Raw genomic sequence first — 20,287 nt, 5'->3', positions numbered from 1 at the left:
GTGCTGAACAAATGCCATAAAAAAATGAGCAGCAACACAGTGGACCGAGTTCAGAAATACCATGGAATAACAATCCCTTAGATTTCCAAGCCACCTCAAACTCCTCCCAGTGCTGTTACATCTATGATCTCATTTCCCCTCAAAACCCCTCTCCCTCATTTTATAGACAGAGAAACCGAGGCCCAGAGAAGTTACGTGCCTTGCTTAAGGTTGTCTGTGGGGGAACCAAAAGTAGTACCACCGCACTGTGAGAAAACACTTGAAGAGCACTGACAGAGTTATACAAAAAAAAGATTGCTCTACTCTCCTTGTATCCCTCTTCGGTTCTCTCCACATTTCAGGAACACCCGGTTCAAAAGTCACATTCCAGTCTATCACCTCATCAGATTCAAAATGAACAGGGGGGTCTGACCTCCCTGCATTGCAACTGAGCCCTGGGCAACCTCCTTTCTCTCCCCTATTTCAAGCGGCATTGAAGAAGGCCTGCCCTTTTGAGAAACAGTGTGGCCTAGTGGAATGATCTCGGGCGTGGGAGTCAGAAGGACCTGGGTTCTAATCCTGGCACCACCACTTATCTTCTGTGTGATCTAGGGCAAGTCACTTCACTTCTCTGTGCCTCAGTGAATGGGGATGAAGACTGTGAACCCCACATTTTGGGACAGGGACTGTGTCCAATCTGATTATCCTGTATTTATCCCAGTACTTAGTGCAGCGTCTGGCACATAGTAAGAAATTAACAAATACTGCTATTACTATTATTAAGGAACAGAGGGACCCCTTGTAGTATTGCATCTGGAGAGTTTCCACTATTCTACCAGTCTTGACTATGGGAGACAGAGTCAAATAGAGGCCTACCCATTCCATTTCTAGCTTGGACAGTGGATAGTGAGTGGAAGGCAATCTGCTACAAGTCAAAACTCACCCGTGCTGGACAGCAGTAACATGGGAGAGAGTCGAGGGTGGAGACTCGAGTTTACAGTGTGGAAGGTGGCAACGGTAAATCACTTCTGGATTTTTACCAAGAAAACTCTGTGGATACACTACCAGAACGATTGCAGATGAAGAGTGGGTCATTCTGGGAGAGATGTGTCCATGGAATCGCCATGGATCGGAGGTGAGTCGACAGCATTGGATAAGACAAGGAGAGGAGGAAGGGCAGCAGGCTTGGAATCATGGAACCGTGGGGAAGTTTCTCATCGGGGAAAGTGTCTACCAACTCGGTTGTACTGTGCTCTCTCAAGAACTTAGTACAGTGGTCTGCATATAGTAAGCACTCATAAATGCCATCGATGATGATGAGGAAGAGGACTGTTCTGTGTACAGTGACAACAGACTTGAGGACTGCTTTCACCAAGCAGCGCTTAATTTCCGCACTTTTCTAGCATATGTTTTTGACCTGTTGACCTTTCACCTATTACCTGCCCTTCCCCGTTTAGACTGTAAGTACCCTGTGGGCAGAGGCTGGGCCTTAAAGGAGTTTTAAGAAATTACCTCAGTACTTCATACAGTGCTTGGCACATTGTAAGCATTTAGTTAATGTTAGTGTTGAGTCAGGAGTGCTCATTGTTGAGATAGTCTTTTAAAGCTAAATTGAGTTAAAGGAGATCCCATCTCGGAGATTATTTTCAGAGTTCTAGAGCATCGAGGAGATCCAGGGGCAAATTTGCTGATCTCCAAGGTTCCTTCCACCCGTATGATTCACTGAATCTGGAGGAACCTGGGATGACCAGTGATAATTATAGGTGGTTCTCAGTGGGGGGAATCAAAGGGGAAAGCATTTTCCCAGGTAATAGGTGAGCCAAAGGGCCACATGTCAAAAGGTCTAGGGAATCAAGTAAAGGTGAAAATGTTGGAATGGGGGACCCTCCAACTCTTACCTGGGGAAGCAACATGGCCTAGCGGATAAAGCCCGGGCCTGGGAGTAAGAAGGATCTGGGTTCTAATCCCAGCTCCACCACTTGTCTGCTGTGTGACCTTGGGCAAGTCACTTCACTTCTCTGTGCCTCAGTTACCTCAACTATCAAATAGTGATTAAGACTGTGAACCCCATGTGGTACAGGGACTGGGTTCCACCTGATGACCTTGTATCTACCCCTGTGCTTAGAGCAGTGCCTGGCATTGTTAAGCGCTTAACAAATACTATTGTGATTATTACTGCTACTACCTTATAGAAGTTTGGTTCCAATATAGTCATTCATTCATTCAATCATATTTATTGAGCACTTATAGTGTGCCGAGCATTGTACTAAGCACTTGGAAAGTACAATTCAGCAATAGAGACAATCCCCTACCCAACAACGGGCTCACAGTCAAAAGGGAGGAGACAGACATCAAAACAAGTAAGCAGGCATCAATAGCATCAGTATAAATAAATAGAATTATATATATATACATCATTAATAAAATAAATAGAATAAGAAATATGTACATATATACACAAGTGCTTTGGGGCAGGGAAGGGACTATTCATTCATTCATTCATTCATTCAATCGTATTTATTGAGCACTTACTGTGTGCAGAGCACTGTACTAAGCACTTGGGAAGTACAAGTTGGCAACATAAAGAGGCGGTCCCTACCCAACAGTGGGCTCACAGTCTAGAAAGAAGAGACAGAGAACAAAACAAAACATATTAACAAAACAAAATAAATGGAATAAATATGTACAAGTTAAATAAATAAATAAATAGAGTAATAAATATGCACAAACATATATACATATATACAGGTGTTGTGGAGAGGGGAAGGAGGTAAGGTGTGGGGGATGGGGAGGGGGAGGAGGGGGAGACGAAGGAGGGAGCTCAGTCTGGGAAGGCCTCCTGGAGGAAGTGAGCTCTCAGAAGGGCTTTGAAGGGAGGAAGAGAGCTAGCTTGGCAGATGTGCGGAGGGAGGGCACTGCAGGTCAGGGGGAGAATGTGGGCCGGGGGTTGACAGCGGGACAGGCGAGAACGAGGCACAGTGAGGAGGTTAGTTGCAGAGGAGCGGAGGGTGTGGGCTGAGCTGTAGAAGGAAAGAAGGGAGGTGAGGTAGGAGGGGGCGAGGTGATGGACAGCCTCGAAGCCAAGGGTGAGGAGTTTTTGCCTGATGCACAGGTTGATTGGTAGCCACTGGAGATTTTTGAGGAGGGGAGTAACATGCCCAGAGCGTTTCTGCACAGAGATGATTTGTACAGCAGCTTGAAGTATAGATTGAAGTGGGGAGGGACAGGAGGATGGGAGATCAGAGAGGAGGCTGATGCAGTAATCCAGTCGGGATAGGATGAGAGATTGAACCAGCAGGGTAGCAGTTCGGATGGAGAGGAAAGGGTGGATCCTGGCGATGTTGCGGAGGTGAGACTGGCAGGTTTTGGTGATGGATTGGATGTGAGGAGTGAATGAGAGAGCAGAGTCGAGGATGACACCAAGGTTGTGGGCTTGTGAGACGGGAAGGATGGGAGTGCTGTCAACAGTGATGGGAAAGTCAGGGAGAGGGCAGGGTTTGGGAGGGAAGATAAGGAGTTCAGTCTTGGAATAGAGCAGAGGGAGGGAGTCGGGTGATTGGGAGGGGAGGAGGATCAGAGAAAAATGGGGATTTAGTCTGGGAAGGCCTCCTGGAGGAGGTGAGCTTTCAGTAGGGCTTTGAAGTGGGGGAGTGTGCTAGTTTGGTGGATATGAGGAGGGAGGGCATTCCAAGCCAGAGGTTGGATGTGGGCCAGGGGTCGATGGTGGGACAGTCGAGAACGAGGTACACCGAGGAGGTTAGTAGCAGAGGAGTGGAGTGGGTGGGCTGGGCTGTAGAAGGAGAGAAGGAAGGTGAGGTGGGAGGGGGCAAGGTGATGGAGAGCTTTGAAGCCAACAGTGAGGAGTTTTTGCCTAGGCTAGGTTCTATGGATGGCCAGAGCAGAGGAATCTCACAGCAAGATTCAGTTAGGGTGTGGGGAGAGTAGCTGTAGATATAGGCACAAACACACAATAATAATGATTATTATTTGCTAAGTGCTTACTGTGTGCCAAGCACTGTTCTAAACGCTGATCACATTGCCCTACTCATTCTCTCATGTGCCCTCTTTTTTATGGTATATGTTAAGTGCTTACTATGTGTCAAGTACTGTTCTTAGAGCTAGGCAGATACAGTTTAATCATACTGGATTCAGTCCCTGTCCCACACGGGGCTCACAGTCTAAGTAGGAGGGAGACCAGATATTGAACCTCCATTTTGCAGTTGAAGAAACTGAGGCACAGTTAAGTGCAGTGATTTTGTCCAAGGTCACACAGCACACAGCAGAGCTGGGATTAGAGCCCAGGTCCTCTGAATCACAGGCTCATGCTTTATCCACTAGGCCATGCTGTGGCCTAATCTCACCCTAATCTCACCTTGGGGTAAGAGTGAAGAATACACACCAGGCACCTGCTATCTCTGTGCTCAAAGACTTCCCCATCTGGCAGTCCCTGCCGACCTGCCCCAGTCCAAATCATTTCATCAAATACCCTTCGCTCCTCTCCCCCTGTCCCTTCCTGCTCACTCCTCCGGAAGCAGCATGGTCTAGTGCATAGAGCGTGAGCCTGGAAAGCAAAAGGACCTGGGTTCTAATCCCACCTCCACCACTTGTCTGCTGTGTGACCTTGGGCAAATCACCTCACTTCTTTGTGCCTCAGATACCTCATCTATCAAATGGGAATTAAGGCTGTGAGCCCCACGTGGGAAAACGTGCTTACCTTGTATCTATCCCAGTGCTTAGAACAGTGCTGGGCACATAGTGAGTGCTTAACAAATGCCATAATTTTAATTATTATTATGGCGTGGGGCAGGGACTATGTCCAAGCTGATTTCCTTGTATCTACCCCAGCACTTAGTACGGTGCCTGGCACAGATGATAATAATAATGATGGCATTTGTTAAGAGCTTACTATGTGCCAAGCATTGTTCTAAACACTGAAAGTAAGGACTAAACAAACATCACAATTATTATTACTATTATTATTAGGAATATGCATCAGGCACCTGCTGTCTCTGTGCTCAGAGTCTTCTCCATCTGGTGGACCCTGGCCATCTGACCCAGCTCATTTCCTTAAATACCTTCCGTTCCTCTGCCCCCGTCCCATCCTGTCCACTACTCCAAGAAAGCTGAGGTTGAAGCCACAAATCAGCAGGAGCTGGCTGCTTTCAAACTACCTTGACAGGCTCCTTTTAAGTACCAAAGGAAAAGTTCTTTCCCCTAGTCATCACTCCTCGGAAATGAGTCGTGGCTCCATGTGGAGACATGACTCCCCTCTACACATTCCACTCAGGTTAAGCCTACCCTAGAAATCCTCTTCCCAAAACCAGAGGTTGAAAGCAAGAAAAAGGAGCAGGAACGATACAGCTCACCTTCTTTTTTGAGGTTAGAGTATCTCTCCTCACCTCCAAGGAGCCCTGACTGATCCTCAGTGCTTCCGGACTGAATCACTGTGGCTAATTAGCAGACTCTTTGCAAAGGCGGAATATGGCATGATCAGGCTAGGAGATGGACAAGTAGGCTTGAAAGCCTGCCTCGCTCCAGCCTGATCCTGCACTAGTCTGAGGGCTTGACAAAAAGGATGAAAACACTAAACATTTATCATGCAGACTGGGCACACAGTTTGCTGAGAATGTGAGTGTGTTTACAGGGGTTGGGGGGAAGGGGAAGTGTTCTACAAAATCCCATATCATCAATATTTTCATAATATTTCAGATTCTCGGAAGACATCCATTTTTAATTCCTAAAAGATCCCCTTGCAGGAAAGCCAAAAGCGGAAATTAATCACCTCAGTTTCACCATCTGGTTGAGGTTATATAGAAAACAGTAAACAAGCATCACCCCTGAACTGTGTTTGATGACTCAATCCCATGTTAATTTTTCCTAAATTTTTCCCTCTTGATATTTCCTAAATTCGGCTTCCTGAAAGAATGGCCTTTGGTTCCTTAGGTGACTGCTCTCTTGCCCATATCCCCATCTATCCTCTCTTCCCTCCCTGGAACATCAATCCATCAATCGTATTTCATCCATTCATTCATTCAATCGCATTTACTGAGTGCTTACTGTGTGCAGAGCACTATACTAAGTACTTGGAAAGTACGATTCAGCAATAGAGACAATCCCTGTCCACACTGGGCTTACAGTCTAGAAGGTGGGAGACAGACATCAAAACAAGTAAACAGGCATCAGTCTAAATAAATAGAATTATTGAGCTCTTACTATGTGCAGAGCACTGGGCTAAGCGTTTGGGAGAGTACAATATAACAGAACATGAGGAATGATGCTTTTCTCAGCATACATTCAATGGCTGTCCTGTCAGCAATGAGGTACTGGTGTCACGATATGCCACAAGAGAGAATTCTGCAACACCACAACTCCAAGGTGGGAGTTTACCTACTTATGTCATCTTTCGGAAGCAGCTTATTTGTCTTTAATATCACACCGACTTAAAAGAAAAATAACTTTCTCCCTTGGTTTACATCTCCTGAGTTTCCCTCCTTCTCACAACCGATCCTCTTTCCTGTGTGGCTCCCTCATCAGCTGCAATTTTTGCCCCTTGCCTTGTTCTCCAGTTTCTCTTGAAAAGAAATGAGCATTCACGGTTTTGAAAGTCTGTTCGATTTTTATCCGTATTTTCCTGGCATTGCTCTCACTTTTTTTTAATGGCATTAATTAAGCGCTTACTTTGTGCAAAGCACTATTCTAAGCGCTGGGGAGGCTCACAGTCTTAATCCCCATTTTACAGATGAGGGAACTGAGGCACAGAGAAGTTAAGTGACTTGCCCAAAGTCACACAGCTGAAAATTGGCGGAGCCGGGATTTGAATCCATGCCCTCTGACTCCAAAGCCTATGTTCTTTCCACTGAGCCTCTCTGCTTCTCAGTGCTCTCTTTCTATGGTGTCAGTGCTGGACAGTGATAGCCACAGGTCAGAGTCTCATTGTATGCACCCATGAAGCTCTCCCTGGTGAGGAGCAGAGTGGGCATTGGCAGGATCTCACAGGATCACTGATCTATTTTTTTTTTCCTGGAAGGGGGAGGCTTTTCTGGTTGGGCAGAAATGGGAAATACTTCCCGGCTGCGGCGGCGAAGAGGGAGTGAACTGCAACCAGCTGTTTTTCAACAGGAGCAAGAAGAAAATGGGTTTAAACTGGTGCACAGTGGATGTATTTAGATTACCAAAAAAAACCCCCCAAACTCCCTTCCAGACAGGGAGAAAGGTAGGGTTGAATGAAGGGTTCTATGGGGATCCCTTTCTCTGAACGTATGTGAAAATATAGTGGAATCTCCTCTGAGTGGAAAGATTTAGATGGGCTTCTGTGCATATCTTCGATGGAGGGAATAGCACTGTAATTATAAATATTTAAAATAATAATAATAATAATAATAATGGCACTTATTAAGCACAAAGCACTGTTCTAAGCGCTGGGGAGGTTACAAGGTGATCAGGTTGTCCCGGGTGGGGCTCACAGTCTTAATCCCCATTTTACAGATGAGGTAACTGAGGCCCAGAGAAGTTAAGTGACTTGCCCAAAGTCACACGGCTGACAATTGACAGAGCTGGGATTTGAACCCCTGACCTCTGACTCCAAAGCCTGGGCTCTTTCCTACTGAGCCACACTGCTGCTCTAAATTAACTGTCAAGAGTGGGACATTAAAAAATGCCAATACCGTATTATGAGCTGGTTTTAAATGGTCGACGTTTGTAATGTAAAATAAAGAATAGATTTCTGCCTGAATCTAGGGGATGACCTCTCAAGGTGTCCCTAGATCAAAGATTCGGTGATGGGGAAAGACCTGTTCTGAGGCAAAGCAGCCATCGGACTCCTCACTAAAAGGTATACTGAGGAGCTGGTGGTATGTGGTGAAAGAGAGAGAGACACTAATGAACGGCGTGGCTCAGTAGAAACAGCACGGGCTTTGGAGTCAGAGGTCGTGGGTTCAAATCCCAGTTCTGCCACTTGTCAGCGGTGCGACTTTGGGCACGTCACTTAACTTCTCTGGGCCTCAGTTCCCTCATCTGTAAAATGGGGATGAAGACTGTGAGTCCCGTGTGGGACAACCTGATTACCTTGTATCTACCCCAGCGCTTAGAACAGTGCTTTGCACATAGTAAGCGCTTAACAAATACCAACATTATTATTGTTATTATTATTATTCACTTCTAGGTCACTAGAATAAATCTTCTGGGCCCCAGTCTGCTCTCCAGTAGATGGCAGACTGCCTATTTTTGGAGAAGTGGGGAAGGCTGGAATTAGAGAGCACAGGGCACCCTTCCCAAGACCCTGGCATCCCAGCCCACCTTAAAGGGGGAACTGGGATTTTCCACTTCCGAATCAGTGGCATTCCGGTCACCAGTCTCCCTGGTCCCCCTTAGGAAAGTGTGTTCGCTTTGACCTCTGCCTCTTCTGGAGCTCTGGGGCCAAGAAAGCTGGGTACGTTTCACATCACCGAACCCTCACCTCTGGAAGAAACCTGGGAATTCAGCTGTATTGATTCTCATTCACAGTGGCACGCTGGGTTCAGGCACATCCTGCGGGAGGGGGGGGTCTTTTGTTGCCCACCTGGGATACTGTGAACAGGTGGGACTCCTTGAATTCATATAATTAATAATGGTATTTGTTAAGCATTACTACATACATATTACATATAATATATAATATTGCATATTTAAATATGTCCATATTTATTCTATTTATTTTATTTTGTTAATATGTTTTGTTTTGTTCTCTGTCTCCCCCTTCTAGACTGTGAGCCCACTATTGGGTAGGGGCCGTCTCTATATGTTGCCAACTTGCACTTCCCAAGCGCTTAGTATGGAGTTTTGCACACAGTAAGCACTCAATAAATACGATTGAATGAATGAATGAATGTGCCAGGCACTGTACTAAGCATGGGGGGTATACAAGCAAACTGGGTTGGATACGGTTCCTGTCCCACCTGGGGCTCACAGTCTTTATCCCCGTTTTACAGATGAGGTAACTGAGGCAATGAGAAGTGAAGGGACTTGTGGAAGGTCACACAGCAGACAAGAGGCAGAGTTGGGATTAGAACCCATGGCCTTCTGGCTCCCAGACCCTGAGGGGAGGGGAACATCTGAGCTGGGTTAGTCAAAGGAGAAGACCACCGAGTGATTGCAAACCCAGGAATTTATTTTGGAAAAGGGGGCTCTGGATTAAAAATGGCAATGTGCTGAATGTAGTTTCATCATTAGCAAAAAAAAGACTTCCTTCCTCTCCATGCCTTTGCTTACCCTAATGTTTAATCTTATGACCCACCTGCCCTCTTTGAAATGGATAGGGGGACAGAGATTATCATCCTTATTTGATATATGGGGAAACCGAGGCCCAGAGAGGGTCAGTGTTCTTGTCCAAAGTCAAACAGTGCCTCAGTAGAGGAGGCAGAAGTAGAACTGATTGATGTATTTTTAGCATGCAGCCCCCTCAGAAAGGGGAGAGCACGCCCTCCCATCCCCACGAGAGAGGCTTAGTGGATAGAGCACAGGCCTAGGAGTCAGAAGGACCTGGCTTCTAATCTCAGCTCTGCCACTTACCTGCTGTGTGACCTTGGGCAAGTCAATTCACTTCGTGCCTCAGTCACCTCATCTGAAAAATGGGGATTAAGACCAAGAGCCCCATGTGGGATGTGGACTGTGTCCAACCTGATTAGCTTGTATCTACCCCTTACTTAGAACAGTGCTTGACACATAGTAGATGCTACACAAATACCGTTATTATCATTATTATGGATCCCCAAAGCAGCGATCCAGGCTCCTTTCCTTCTGGTATCAAGGTGGAAAATCCGGCCGAACGTGCCTAGGGGAGAACTGAGGCCCAGAGGACAAGATGATCATCTTTAATGATGAGACTTCAACTGATGGATTCCCTCAGTGGGTTTTTTTCCTTTTGGGCTCCCCCAGCAGCTCTGAGGGTGAGGAGTCTGAGGCAGCCACTGCTGAAAATCTACAGGGGGAGGGGAAAGGGGCGAAGGAGAAGAGAGCCTAGGTTAACGCGTTGGCGGTAGTGCGGGTTGGAGGCATCTGCTGGCGGCGAGGAAAGGAACAGAAGCAGAGAAGAATGTTCACCTCTTTATCAGACTGAAGTTTCTATCATCTTTTAGAAACGGGGGCTCAGAAGCAGTGACATCCGGACAAAAATATTCAAATGGGTCCTCCTTAAAATTGTTGTTCCCCACTCCACGCCTCCCCCCCTCCCCATTTTCTCTTTTTTAATTCTGTAGCAGTCATTACCCAGGGACCGGATACAGAGATCTCTATGGGGAGTTCTAATGGGCCGATTCCGTTTCAACTGGATGACGCCACTTAGCCAAGCATTAAGAGCTCCAGCTCCGGGAAGGCAAACGACACAGAGAGAGGGAGAGAGGGGAGAGAGCGAGAGAGAGAGAGAGACAGAGAGAGAGAGAGGGAGAGAGAGAGAGAGAGAGAAAGAAATTGTAACAAGGAGCAATAAATCCCTCCCCTCCCATCCTCCCCTCTAACCCATTCACAAGACCTCCAGAAATCATCTACATTCACAAAACAGCGAGCCTGCTCTACTGAATACACTGCAACCATATCCACTCCTCTCTCTCTTTCTCTCTCTCTCTCTCCCTCCCTCCCTTTCCATCGTTTTAGATTATATCCACACATACTGAGTCTAGAGTTATAGAATCAGACACAAGCAGCATCTATTGCTGCGCCGAGATTTACTGAATCCTACAACTGCAGTTCCTGCTTCTGTTCATCTGTCAGATCGGAGGAGGAGGAGGAGGAGGAGGAAAAGGAGGAGGAGGAGAAAAAACAGGACTTGCATTTCCTGGGTTTCTTTGGGGAATATGTGCATCTTGATTTATATCTGTATGTAAAACCTATACAGAGTATCTGCCAGTACGTTTCTTGCTTTTTTTTTTTTTTTCATTTTCTCTGCTGTGTCAGAGAGAACGAGACAGAGCTGTCTCTATCTGGTTCCCCAGCCCGAGGAGGAGTGTTCATTCAGACTTTCTGAAAAGAGCTGGAGAGACAGAGAGGGAGAATCAAGGAAAGAAGAGGTTCCTGTATCCGGCTGGGAGATTAGTTCCACGGCTCTCAGCAACATGGATCTCCACGCTCATCGAGGTAAGTGTGAGGAATTAGCTTTATAAAGACTAACGCATGTTGCCTTCAACACTCTCCATATGCAGCGTATTGATGTACGTGTGTTAGCTACACATTGTGCTGCACTCTGCTCTCTGTGTGCGTTGGTTGGGGAGGGGGCTGGTAATGTTAAAGACCTGGTTGAATGGAGTGAAAACCTACTGAATGTGACAATGCCAAAGGAACAGAAAACTAAAAAAAAAAAAATCCCTCCCCATCCCTGGCCTAGTCAAACTCTCTAGATTTGTTATTGACAGCTAGAAACATAGCCCTTGAAAATAACCCTCTTGAAGCCCAAAGCTGAAATCATTTCCCTTCTGTTGACCTTTAAATGCATCTTGGGCTTAGGTGAGGCTTAAGTGCACCCCTCCCCATAATCAGGATTTCAACTCACCGCCCCCCACCCCCCCCGAAAAAAAACCCAATGCAAAACATAGGTCAGAAAAACTGATTTGGGAAAATGACTCTAAAGGGCAATGGGAAAGCCAGAACCAGAGATGGGGCAGTTTGGGCTGCCCAGCTGGGAATTTCACCAGCGCAGGGAGAATGGAGGGAGAAAGTCTGCCATTGAGTCACAGGTCTTTTTATTGCATCGCCCAGATTTCATCACATCACCCCGCCATGGGACGAAGTGGCGCAAGCTGACACGGCGTAACCCCCCCGGCCCTATCAAACCCAACAGACATTTAAAAATATCCCTGTCTCTGCTTGACTGTGTATCCATATGAATATGTATAGGTATGCATATGATATGTACATATTTAAAGAAGAGGGAGAAACTGTAAAGGAGATCCTCAACAGAAATTACATAGGGACCCTATGAGGCCCCAGGCTTGCTCACTTGCTCACTCCTTTCTAGCTGATTGTAAGTAACCTCTGCATGTTTCAAGCCAAGCTCGGCAGGCAAAAGTGAGACTCTGGAGCTTCTAGTTAGAAAAGCTGGGTGGAAGCCGTGGTTGATATTATTATATAAGCTCAGAGGTTGACTTGGGATGGGTTTTTTGGGGGGAGTAGATGGGATGGAGCTGTTTTGTGGCTGTGGAACATGGTGTGGCTATGTAAGTGATTACTTGTGATTACTTGGATTTGGAGGTAGATACCCAGGGCAAAGGGGATGCATAGTGGGCAGGGTCCAGAGGAGGGAAGAAAAGAAACACTTGGTTAGAGGAATGGGATTTTGGAACAGAGAAATGGAATCAACGGCCCACAGCACAAAAGGAAAGGGGGCGGTCATGGTGGGGGGGCGGGGGTTGTGGAGGGGAGGGAGAGGCAGGCAGGAGAGGGAGAAGTGAAAATCCCCTGAAATAAGTGACCAGTTGCTCTGCATGTTCCCGGGGATTAGATGCATCTGTAATTCATTTGGTTTTACAATCTCGTCCTGGGTCCCTCATCACATAGACTTAATATATCTCGATTAACTCAAGGTCTTAAAACCTCCTTGGTTTCCCAGCCTGAAAAGATGGGGCAGTTGAGTCTCAAATGAGCTGGCAGGAGCCTTAAAAAAAATAAGAGCGAGGTAATGTATCACTATCTGGAAGTGTCTTATTAGTTAATCAATCAATCAATCAATCAATCGCATTTATTGAGCGCTTACTGTGTGCAGAGCACTGTACTAAGCGCTTCGGAAGTACAAGTCGGCAAGAGTTAAAGTAGCATCTGAGCCAGCCGCTTCAATGACATTTGTGTGGTAGGAATGAGTCAGAGCGGCCGAACAGGGGTTAATGCCATAAAATATACACAATTTGGTATTTGCGAGTAGGGGAATTAAAGGAGAGTGATGTGAATGCTTGAGAAAAGGGAAGTGACAGGATCAGACCCGGGAAATTATTTAAAGCCATAGCTGGGATGCAATTGTGGTTGATTTGTTTTTCTGAAGCTGTCCAGGGAGGAAACAACAGTTCAGAGAAATAAGAAAAAGCCCCCTCCCAGAATCTGCTCTTTTAAGGTGCAAACAGCCCAGGAAGCAAGGAAGTATGCGAAAGAGTGGGGTGGCTTTTCCCCTTCTTCTTTATTCATGAGACACTCACATCTTATGTAAAGAGGGAATTCATCTCCAAAATTGAAGGTGTGAGTTCTGAAGGGCTTTGAATGGGAAACTTGGCAACTTTGGTCTCAATAATACAGAGCAAACACGGCTGGTTTAGGTTCCAGGGGAAAAGAGTATTTTCCCCCATTCACAAAAAACCCAAACTCCTTGAATGGGTTTGGCTGCAACTCCCTAAAAATGACAAAGGGGAAAAAGCAACATTCTTTTCAGATTGAGCTGGGATGTGACAAATTTCAGGGTCAAAGGAAAAATGTTTAGAAAGTTAATCAGGTTCTGGTCAGAGGGGTTCAAACCAGACTGGTTTCCAGAAGCAGCGTTAACTATCTCGTCACTTACTGCTGCAGAGATACTAGAATAGTCCTGAAACACACACATCACAGAAATCCCCCGAGGATCCCCACTAATCGATAGAGAATTTTGAATAATCCAACTAAAACTACCTCTCGTTCCAATTAATGTAGAGACTGTGCCCATTATTTCAAAAGGGACGAAACTGACCCTTGTCCTGGTCAGCCTTCTGGCTACTCCTGCTTGGAATGAATGCTTCTGTATTGGATTGTTTTCTGGAGCAGAAACATACTGTAGTAGTTTTTCCTCTGGTCTACCTGCTGCCACCAGTCTCCTGCCTATTCATCCCTTGACTTCTCCCCCCCCCCCCCCCACACACCCCGCTGTACCTTTCCCTGCAATATCTATTTCAGTCCATCCTGCCGGCCGGATAGGATTCAGCACGTCCGGAATGGCAAACAATTTATTGTCATTCAATCCTTTTTTATCCCGTTCGGCCCTGTGATCCTTCCTAGGTCCTAGTGCCTACCTCGTTACCTTTTTCCTCCCTGCTGGGTCCTAGGATCCACCCTAATTCACATCCTCCCCAGAACGGTAGGGCTGGTTGGAGAGAGGCTTAAGGCCATCCTCCTGCCTTTGGAACCCAGATGGGCTCCTACGTTTACAGATCTCCAGAGAAGGAACAAACACTCAAACACTCTCTTTCGTGGGCTAACCCTTGGGATTTAATCCAACTAATCTCGGCTCAATCCCGAGTTCTGGAAATCCAGCTCAGAGGGCAAGAACAACTAGAGGGTATAACTAGACGATAAGTTCTTTGCGGGCAGGGAACATGTCTACCAACTCTGTTACCCAGCGCTTAGAACGGTGCTCTGCACTAAATGTGTAATAAATACAATTGATTGATTGATTGGCAGGCCTTCTCTTCTGCAGAATCTCCAAATGCATTGAGTCCTGTGGCCCTTTAGCTCCAGATTTTATCCCCTTGGGATCTAGACTTTTCTCAGGGGACCTTTCGATACCTTCAGCGGGTAGTCTCTCTTCAGCGAGTGTTCTGTCTTGGCTGGGCCCCTGAAGCCTGTGGGCTTTTCATTCCAGCTCCTTGACTTCTAGTGCTATCTAGGCTTTTAAATACTATCTGAATCCAGAATCCTTTGGGCTCCCAAATTTGGTTTGGGGTTCCCAACGACCCCTGGGGTTCGGGGTCCTTCAAGTCCCAGGTTCTGCCCCTGCTTACCAATCCCCAAGGCAGGTTCCCACCTGGATAACAGAGTTATAATAATAATAATGATAATGATATTCATAATAATAACAATAATTATGGTATTTGTTAGCACTTGCTATGGGTCAAGCACTGTTCTAATCACCGGGGTAGATACAAGGTAAATCAGGTTGGACACAGTCCGTCATACATGAGGTTCCCACTCTTGATACCCATTTTACAGTTGAGGTAACTGAGGCACAGAGAAGTTAAGTGACTTGCCCAAGGTCACACAGCAGATAAGTGGTGGAGCCGGGATTAGAACCCATGACCTCTGACTCTCAAGCCCGTGCTCTTGCCACTAGGCCATGCTGCTTCCCAATTGGATAAGTGCTTACTATGGGCCAGGCACTGTACTAAGCGCTGGGGTGGATACAAGCATATTGGGTTGGACACAGTCTCTGTCCCACGTGGGGCTCAAGGTCTCAATCCCCATTTTACAGATGAGGTAACTGAAACCCAGAGAAGTGAAGTGAGCTTGCCCAACGTCACACAGCAGACAAGGGGCGGAGCCGGGAGTAGAACACGTGACCCGAGCTTGCCTGTAGTCAACAACTCCCTGCATCCTCATGCCCTTACGCTTTGGTTTGACAGGTGTCTCACCTTGGTATCACACAGGAATACAAACTGTACATTACCTCTGACTGGCTGTTCTCCATCACCCCCACTCTCCCCCTCCCTGCCACCTCCTTCGACTTGGCCGAACACTATAAGTCGTCCATGCTAGTGGCAGAGCCTAAGAGCCTCTCCTACCCCATATAATGCTGCATTCTCTCTCAAGTGCCTGCCTGACTACTCATTTTCTCATCCTGCTCCTCTAACTCAACTTCCTCATCTCCCATCCTACCTGGGTCCGTTACCACCACGCCTCCGCTGCTGCTCTCCCATCCTTGTGTCAGTTTTACTAGACGGCCATGCGCATCAGATGGAACCATCCCCTTCCTCACCCATTCAGCCGATCATTTACATTCAGCGAGCCCAGTTCTCTTACTCATTCAAACCATCCGTGACATCCAGTTGGTGTGACTAATTGGTCTATTTTGAGGAGCCCTGGAATCTGATGGGTTTCAAATCCATTCTTTTATTCAGGCTAGAATTTTCTGGATCCTAGTGCCCACGTGCTGGGTAATTTATGAAGTAGCGTGGCCCAGTGGATAGAGCATGGGCCTGAGAGCCAGAAGGAACTGTGTTCTAATTCTGGCTCCTCCACATGTCTGCTGATGACCTTGGGCAAGTCACTTCACTTCTCTGGGCCTCCATTACCTCATCTGGAAAATGGGCATTAAGACTGTGAGCCTCAGGTGGAACAGGGCCTGTGTCCAACCTGATTTGCATGTTCCCATCCCAGCACTCAGTCCAGTGACTGAGTAATCACTTAACAATACCACAGTCATTATCGTTATTATTATCGTTACTATTATTATAATTGCCCTTTGGAGGGGGATCAGTTTCCACAGTGCCATCCTTCCATTGTCCAGCTAGCCCCCGATTATGGGATCACCACACAAACACCACATTGACCGCTTGCCTCTGTAGACTGAGTAGCCCTTCAGAGCCAGGAAGCTCCCAGAAGAAGAAAGCTGGCAAGGCAGTTCTTTTCCAAAGGGAAATAAAACAGATCATACTTTAGAGATCAAAGCCAGCTGTGTTCATTCTTAATCTTTCCAGGTCAGCTCAGCTAATGACAATCCATCTCCTACCTGTTTTCTTTACTGGGGGCCAGACTCTTTTTCCATGACCATCTGCTGGAAATGTTCTTCGGATTATTATCACACTGACTTGAAGGCTCTGTTTACTGTGGAACTAAAGGCTTGGTATTTCATGAGACTTATTTTATAGGATGGGGCCTGAGGAATGAGGAAAGCCCTACTCAGTTCCTGCTTACCTGTAACCTGAAAATAACAACCAAAAAAACTCTTTCCGGAAAGCTTTAGGTGAATAGTCAACAGATGATGATACCAGGTGTCACCAAAGGTCAGGGTTTCAAACGATTTGCAGTGCCCAATTGGGATGGTTTTCAGCACAAGACACGACACAAATAACTTTGCAACTCGGAGTCTGGCTGTTTAATTCATTTCAGCCTAGTGCTGACAGAATCCTGTTGGGGGGGTGGAAAAAAGGATCCATTTTGGATTCTTTCTTCCTTCTGTGTTGCACACTGAGTCCCTTCCAGATGGGAAGAAAAATCCAGTTCAGTTCCTATTTCCCCCGCCGCCACACTGGTGCTGTACCCTCAGCATTTTGCAATCCCTGCACTGAAGTGCTGTCTTCTTGAGAGCATTAGATCTGAAGGTGAGCCAGCTGGCAGCTCTCCCTTCCCCGTGGATCTCCCCCAGAATATTTCTTCCACCTATGGAGGCTCAAGAGCAGCGTGAGATTTGACGTCATTTCCGTGTATAAGGCCTCCGGAAGGCAGTGCCTCCTGGATCGGGGCCAAAGTTTGGTTCCAGGGCTTCATTGCCATTCAGAAAGCAGCGTGGCTCAGTGGAAAGAGCACGGGCTTGGGAGTCAGAGGTCATGGTTTCTGATCCTGACTCCGCCACATGTCAGCTGAGTGACTTGGGGCAAGTCACTTCACTTCTCTGGGCCTCAGTTCCCTCATCTGTAAAATGGGGATGAAGACTGTGACCCCCACGTGGGACAACCTGATCACCTTGTATCTCCCCCAGCGCTTAGAACAGTGCTTGGCACATAGTAAGTGCTTAACAAATACCAATATTATTATTATTATTATTATTATTATTATTATTATTATTATTATTATAAAGCAAAGCTTCCTAGAAAAGTCATGGCAGTCAGCAAGACTGTGCAATATGTGCTTGGGTTAGGCCGATGCTCCCTCCCCGCCCCCTCCGCCTCTCTGGGAAAGCCCTGTCCCTTCCTTCCCGTGCCATTCCGCTAGGTGTGGTCTCTTCCCACTGCAGAAAATCCCATCCCATCCATCCAAACCCACCTTTTAGTGTGCTCGAGGAAAAGCAGGTGGAAGCTGAGCCATAGCAACTGGAGCCCATGGTTGGAGCATAAATCATTGACTCATAGAATCTGCCCCTGCATCCAAGTCCAGACAAAGAGGCCCCTGAGCCATCCCCCATGGAGCCCGGACTTCTTTGTAAAGATACTCTGGAATTTCATTCATTCATTCAATCGATCATAGTTATTGAGCACTCACTTACTGTGTGCAGAATGCTATACTAAGTGCTTGTGAGAGTACAGTATAACAGTAAAGAGATACGTTTTCTGCACACAATGGGCTTACAGTCTAGAGGAAAGGAGATTGTTCAATCTCCAACCCGAATAACTCTTCCCTACCCTACCACCTCTATCACCTTCAGCAGGAAGTTGGTAGAGAAGCAAGGTAGCCTGGTGGATAGAGTGCAGGCCTAGGAGACAGAAGGGCCTGGGTTCTAATCCCAGCTCTGCTGTCTGCTGTGTGACCTTGGGCAAGTTATTTCACTTTGTACCTCGGTTATCTCATCTGTAACTGAGCCCCATGTAGAACAGGGACTTCGTCCAGCCTGATTACCCTATATCTACCCTGGCACTTAGTACAGTGCCTGGCAACCGGTAATCGCTTAACGAGTACCACACTATCATCATTATTCATTGGAGGTAGCCCAAGTTCTTCCTGCTGTAATTTAGTCAAGCCGTGGTGGGGGACGGCGGCCCTTTCGAGTGACCCAATGCCTGCCATTCCATCACCCCTCAGGTGTATCAGCTGTAGTTTTACGTGACTGGGGTAGCTTCTGTTCCTTCCCCTGAGTGACCACGAGGTGCTTTATTCATTCAATCCTATTTCTTGAGTGGTTACTGTGTGCAGAGTCTTCCCTAGGTTTCCATTTCTCTTATTTTCACCCCCTTGCATGAGGAACAGCCCTCGTTCATGCAGTGAGTCTCAGTGTTTTGGTTGGTGCTTATGCCTGGAAAACCGTCCTGGAGGTTGGTGAATGCCGATTGCAGGTGCCAGCCTCATCAGTGCCGTTTGCGCCATGCTGTTGCCTGTGGTTGGGACTTCTCTTCCTCCTCCGGTGGTGGGTGAGGTGCTCCAGCTGTTCTCACTGTTCTCTTTCTTTCTACTTATATTTCTTTCTATCCCTTTCTCTCTCTCTTTCTTCCTCTGTTCCTCCCTCCCTCTCTTTCTCCATTTCTCTCTCTTAATCTCTCTCCCTCCCTCTCTTTCTCTCTCAATCTCACTCCCTTTTTATATTTCTCTATTCCTTCTTTCTCAATGCCCTCTATCTATTCCTCTCTCCTCTCTTCCTCTCCCTCTTCTCTCCCTCCTTCTCCTCTCAGGTTTTTCCGATGTGCCCTGATGCCAGAGTGACGGCTGGCCCCCCTCTCTCCGTGCCCACCTCAAGCGTCCGTCCGACCGCCACCCCCTCCGAACTTCCCGGACCCCCTAAACATCAGACGGGGCGTGGAACATGGATCCCCCTGCACCGGACGATGTCCAGCCGGTCCGGTCCCTGGACCAGATCCGCTCGGTCCGTGCCAGCAACGACTACGTGGAGCGTCCGGCTGCGTCCTTCCAGGCGGCCCGCTCCCACCCGTCGCTGTCCCAGCCGGGGCCCAAGGCGGCAGAGTGGCCCCAGGTGTCCGGGAGGGGGGACCTGCCGCGGAGCCTGAGCCAGCACCAGCAGATGCAAGCCCCGGCGCTGCCCCTGAGCAAGTGGAGCACGGCCAGCTCCATGTCCCGCAGCACAACGGCCTCGGACCAGCGGCTCCTGGGCAGCCTGACGCCCTCTCCCTCCGGCCAGTCCTTGGTCCGGACGCAGCCCCAGCCCGGGGGGGACCCGAAGGCCGAGGACCGGCTCCTCAAGGGGCCGGCGGGGAAAGGCCCCGGGCCCGGCCCGGGCCTGCACGCGGGGAGCGGCCACATGCTCATCTGCGAGGAGTGCGGCCGCTGCAAATGCGTGCGCTGCAGTTCGGCCCGCCGCCTGCCCTCCTGCTGGTTGTGCAATCAGCGCTGCCTCTGCTCTCCCGACAGCCTCCTCGACTACGGGACCTGCCTCTGCTGCGTCAAGGGCCTCTTCTACCACTGCTCCTCCGACGACGAGGACAACTGTGCCGACGACCCCTGCTCCTGTGGGCCTGGGGCCTGCTGCACGCGCTGGGCCGCCATGAGCCTCCTCTCGCTCTTCTTGCCCTGCCTCTGCTGCTACTTGCCCACCCGGGCCTGCCTTCGACTCTGCCAGCGGGGCTACGACGGCCTCAAAAGGCCCGGCTGCCGCTGCAAGAGCCACACCAACACCGTCTGCAGGAAGATCTCCTCCTCCGGCGGCGCCACCTTCCCCAAGGCGCTCGATAAGCCCGTATGACCTTCTCTGCTTGGGGAGGGGGCAGAGATGGAGCCTCCTTCACTGCCGGGCACCCCCTTATCGGGGGCAGGGGGAGGCTGAAGCCATCGACCAGACTCGAACCAGCTTCCCTGCCGCTCCGGGGGAAGGGTCCATGCTTCCTGAGATCCGGACAGAGTCCGGTGTGTCCTGAGATCCGGGGAGCTGCCCTGCTTGCCCCGGCATCCCTCCCTCCACACTTGCCTTCCCCCGTGGCCCAGCCAAAAGATCCGGCATCGTCGTGGGTTTTTGCAC

The 20,287-nt window shown here is 48.2% G+C and overlaps 1 protein-coding gene across 3 annotated transcripts; it reads left to right on the top strand.

Annotated features, from left to right (window-relative positions):
* The first annotated feature begins 10,392 nt into the window (after positions 1-10,392).
* Positions 10,393-20,024, top strand: SPRY3 (sprouty RTK signaling antagonist 3). Of its 3 annotated transcripts, none has more exons than XM_038748228.1 (3): positions 10,393-10,827; positions 10,944-11,085; positions 18,990-20,024. In XM_038748228.1, exon 3 carries the CDS (start codon positions 19,121-19,123, stop codon positions 20,012-20,014), a length of 894 nt encoding a protein of 297 aa, XP_038604156.1. In that variant the 5' UTR covers positions 10,393-10,827; positions 10,944-11,085; positions 18,990-19,120; the 3' UTR covers positions 20,015-20,024. The 3 variants fall into 3 exon arrangements, with proteins under 3 accessions (XP_038604156.1, XP_038604155.1, XP_038604154.1); XM_038748227.1 differs by having other exon boundaries at positions 10,393-10,857; XM_038748226.1 differs by having other exon boundaries at positions 10,393-11,085.
* Positions 20,025-20,287: the final 263 nt, after the last annotated feature.

The sequence above is a fragment of the Tachyglossus aculeatus genome, chromosome 6 (genome assembly GCF_015852505.1).
Source record: "Tachyglossus aculeatus isolate mTacAcu1 chromosome 6, mTacAcu1.pri, whole genome shotgun sequence".
Lineage (NCBI taxonomy): Eukaryota > Metazoa > Chordata > Mammalia > Monotremata > Tachyglossidae > Tachyglossus > Tachyglossus aculeatus.
Note: the sequence above shows the minus strand (reverse complement) of the source record. Positions and strands in the feature narration are given on the sequence as shown.

Bases quoted from the DNA above. Each gene is read 5' to 3' on its own strand.
- SPRY3 (XM_038748228.1), top strand. From the start codon at position 19,121: ATGGATCCCCCTGCACCGGACGATGTCCAGCCGGTCCGGTCCCTGGAC.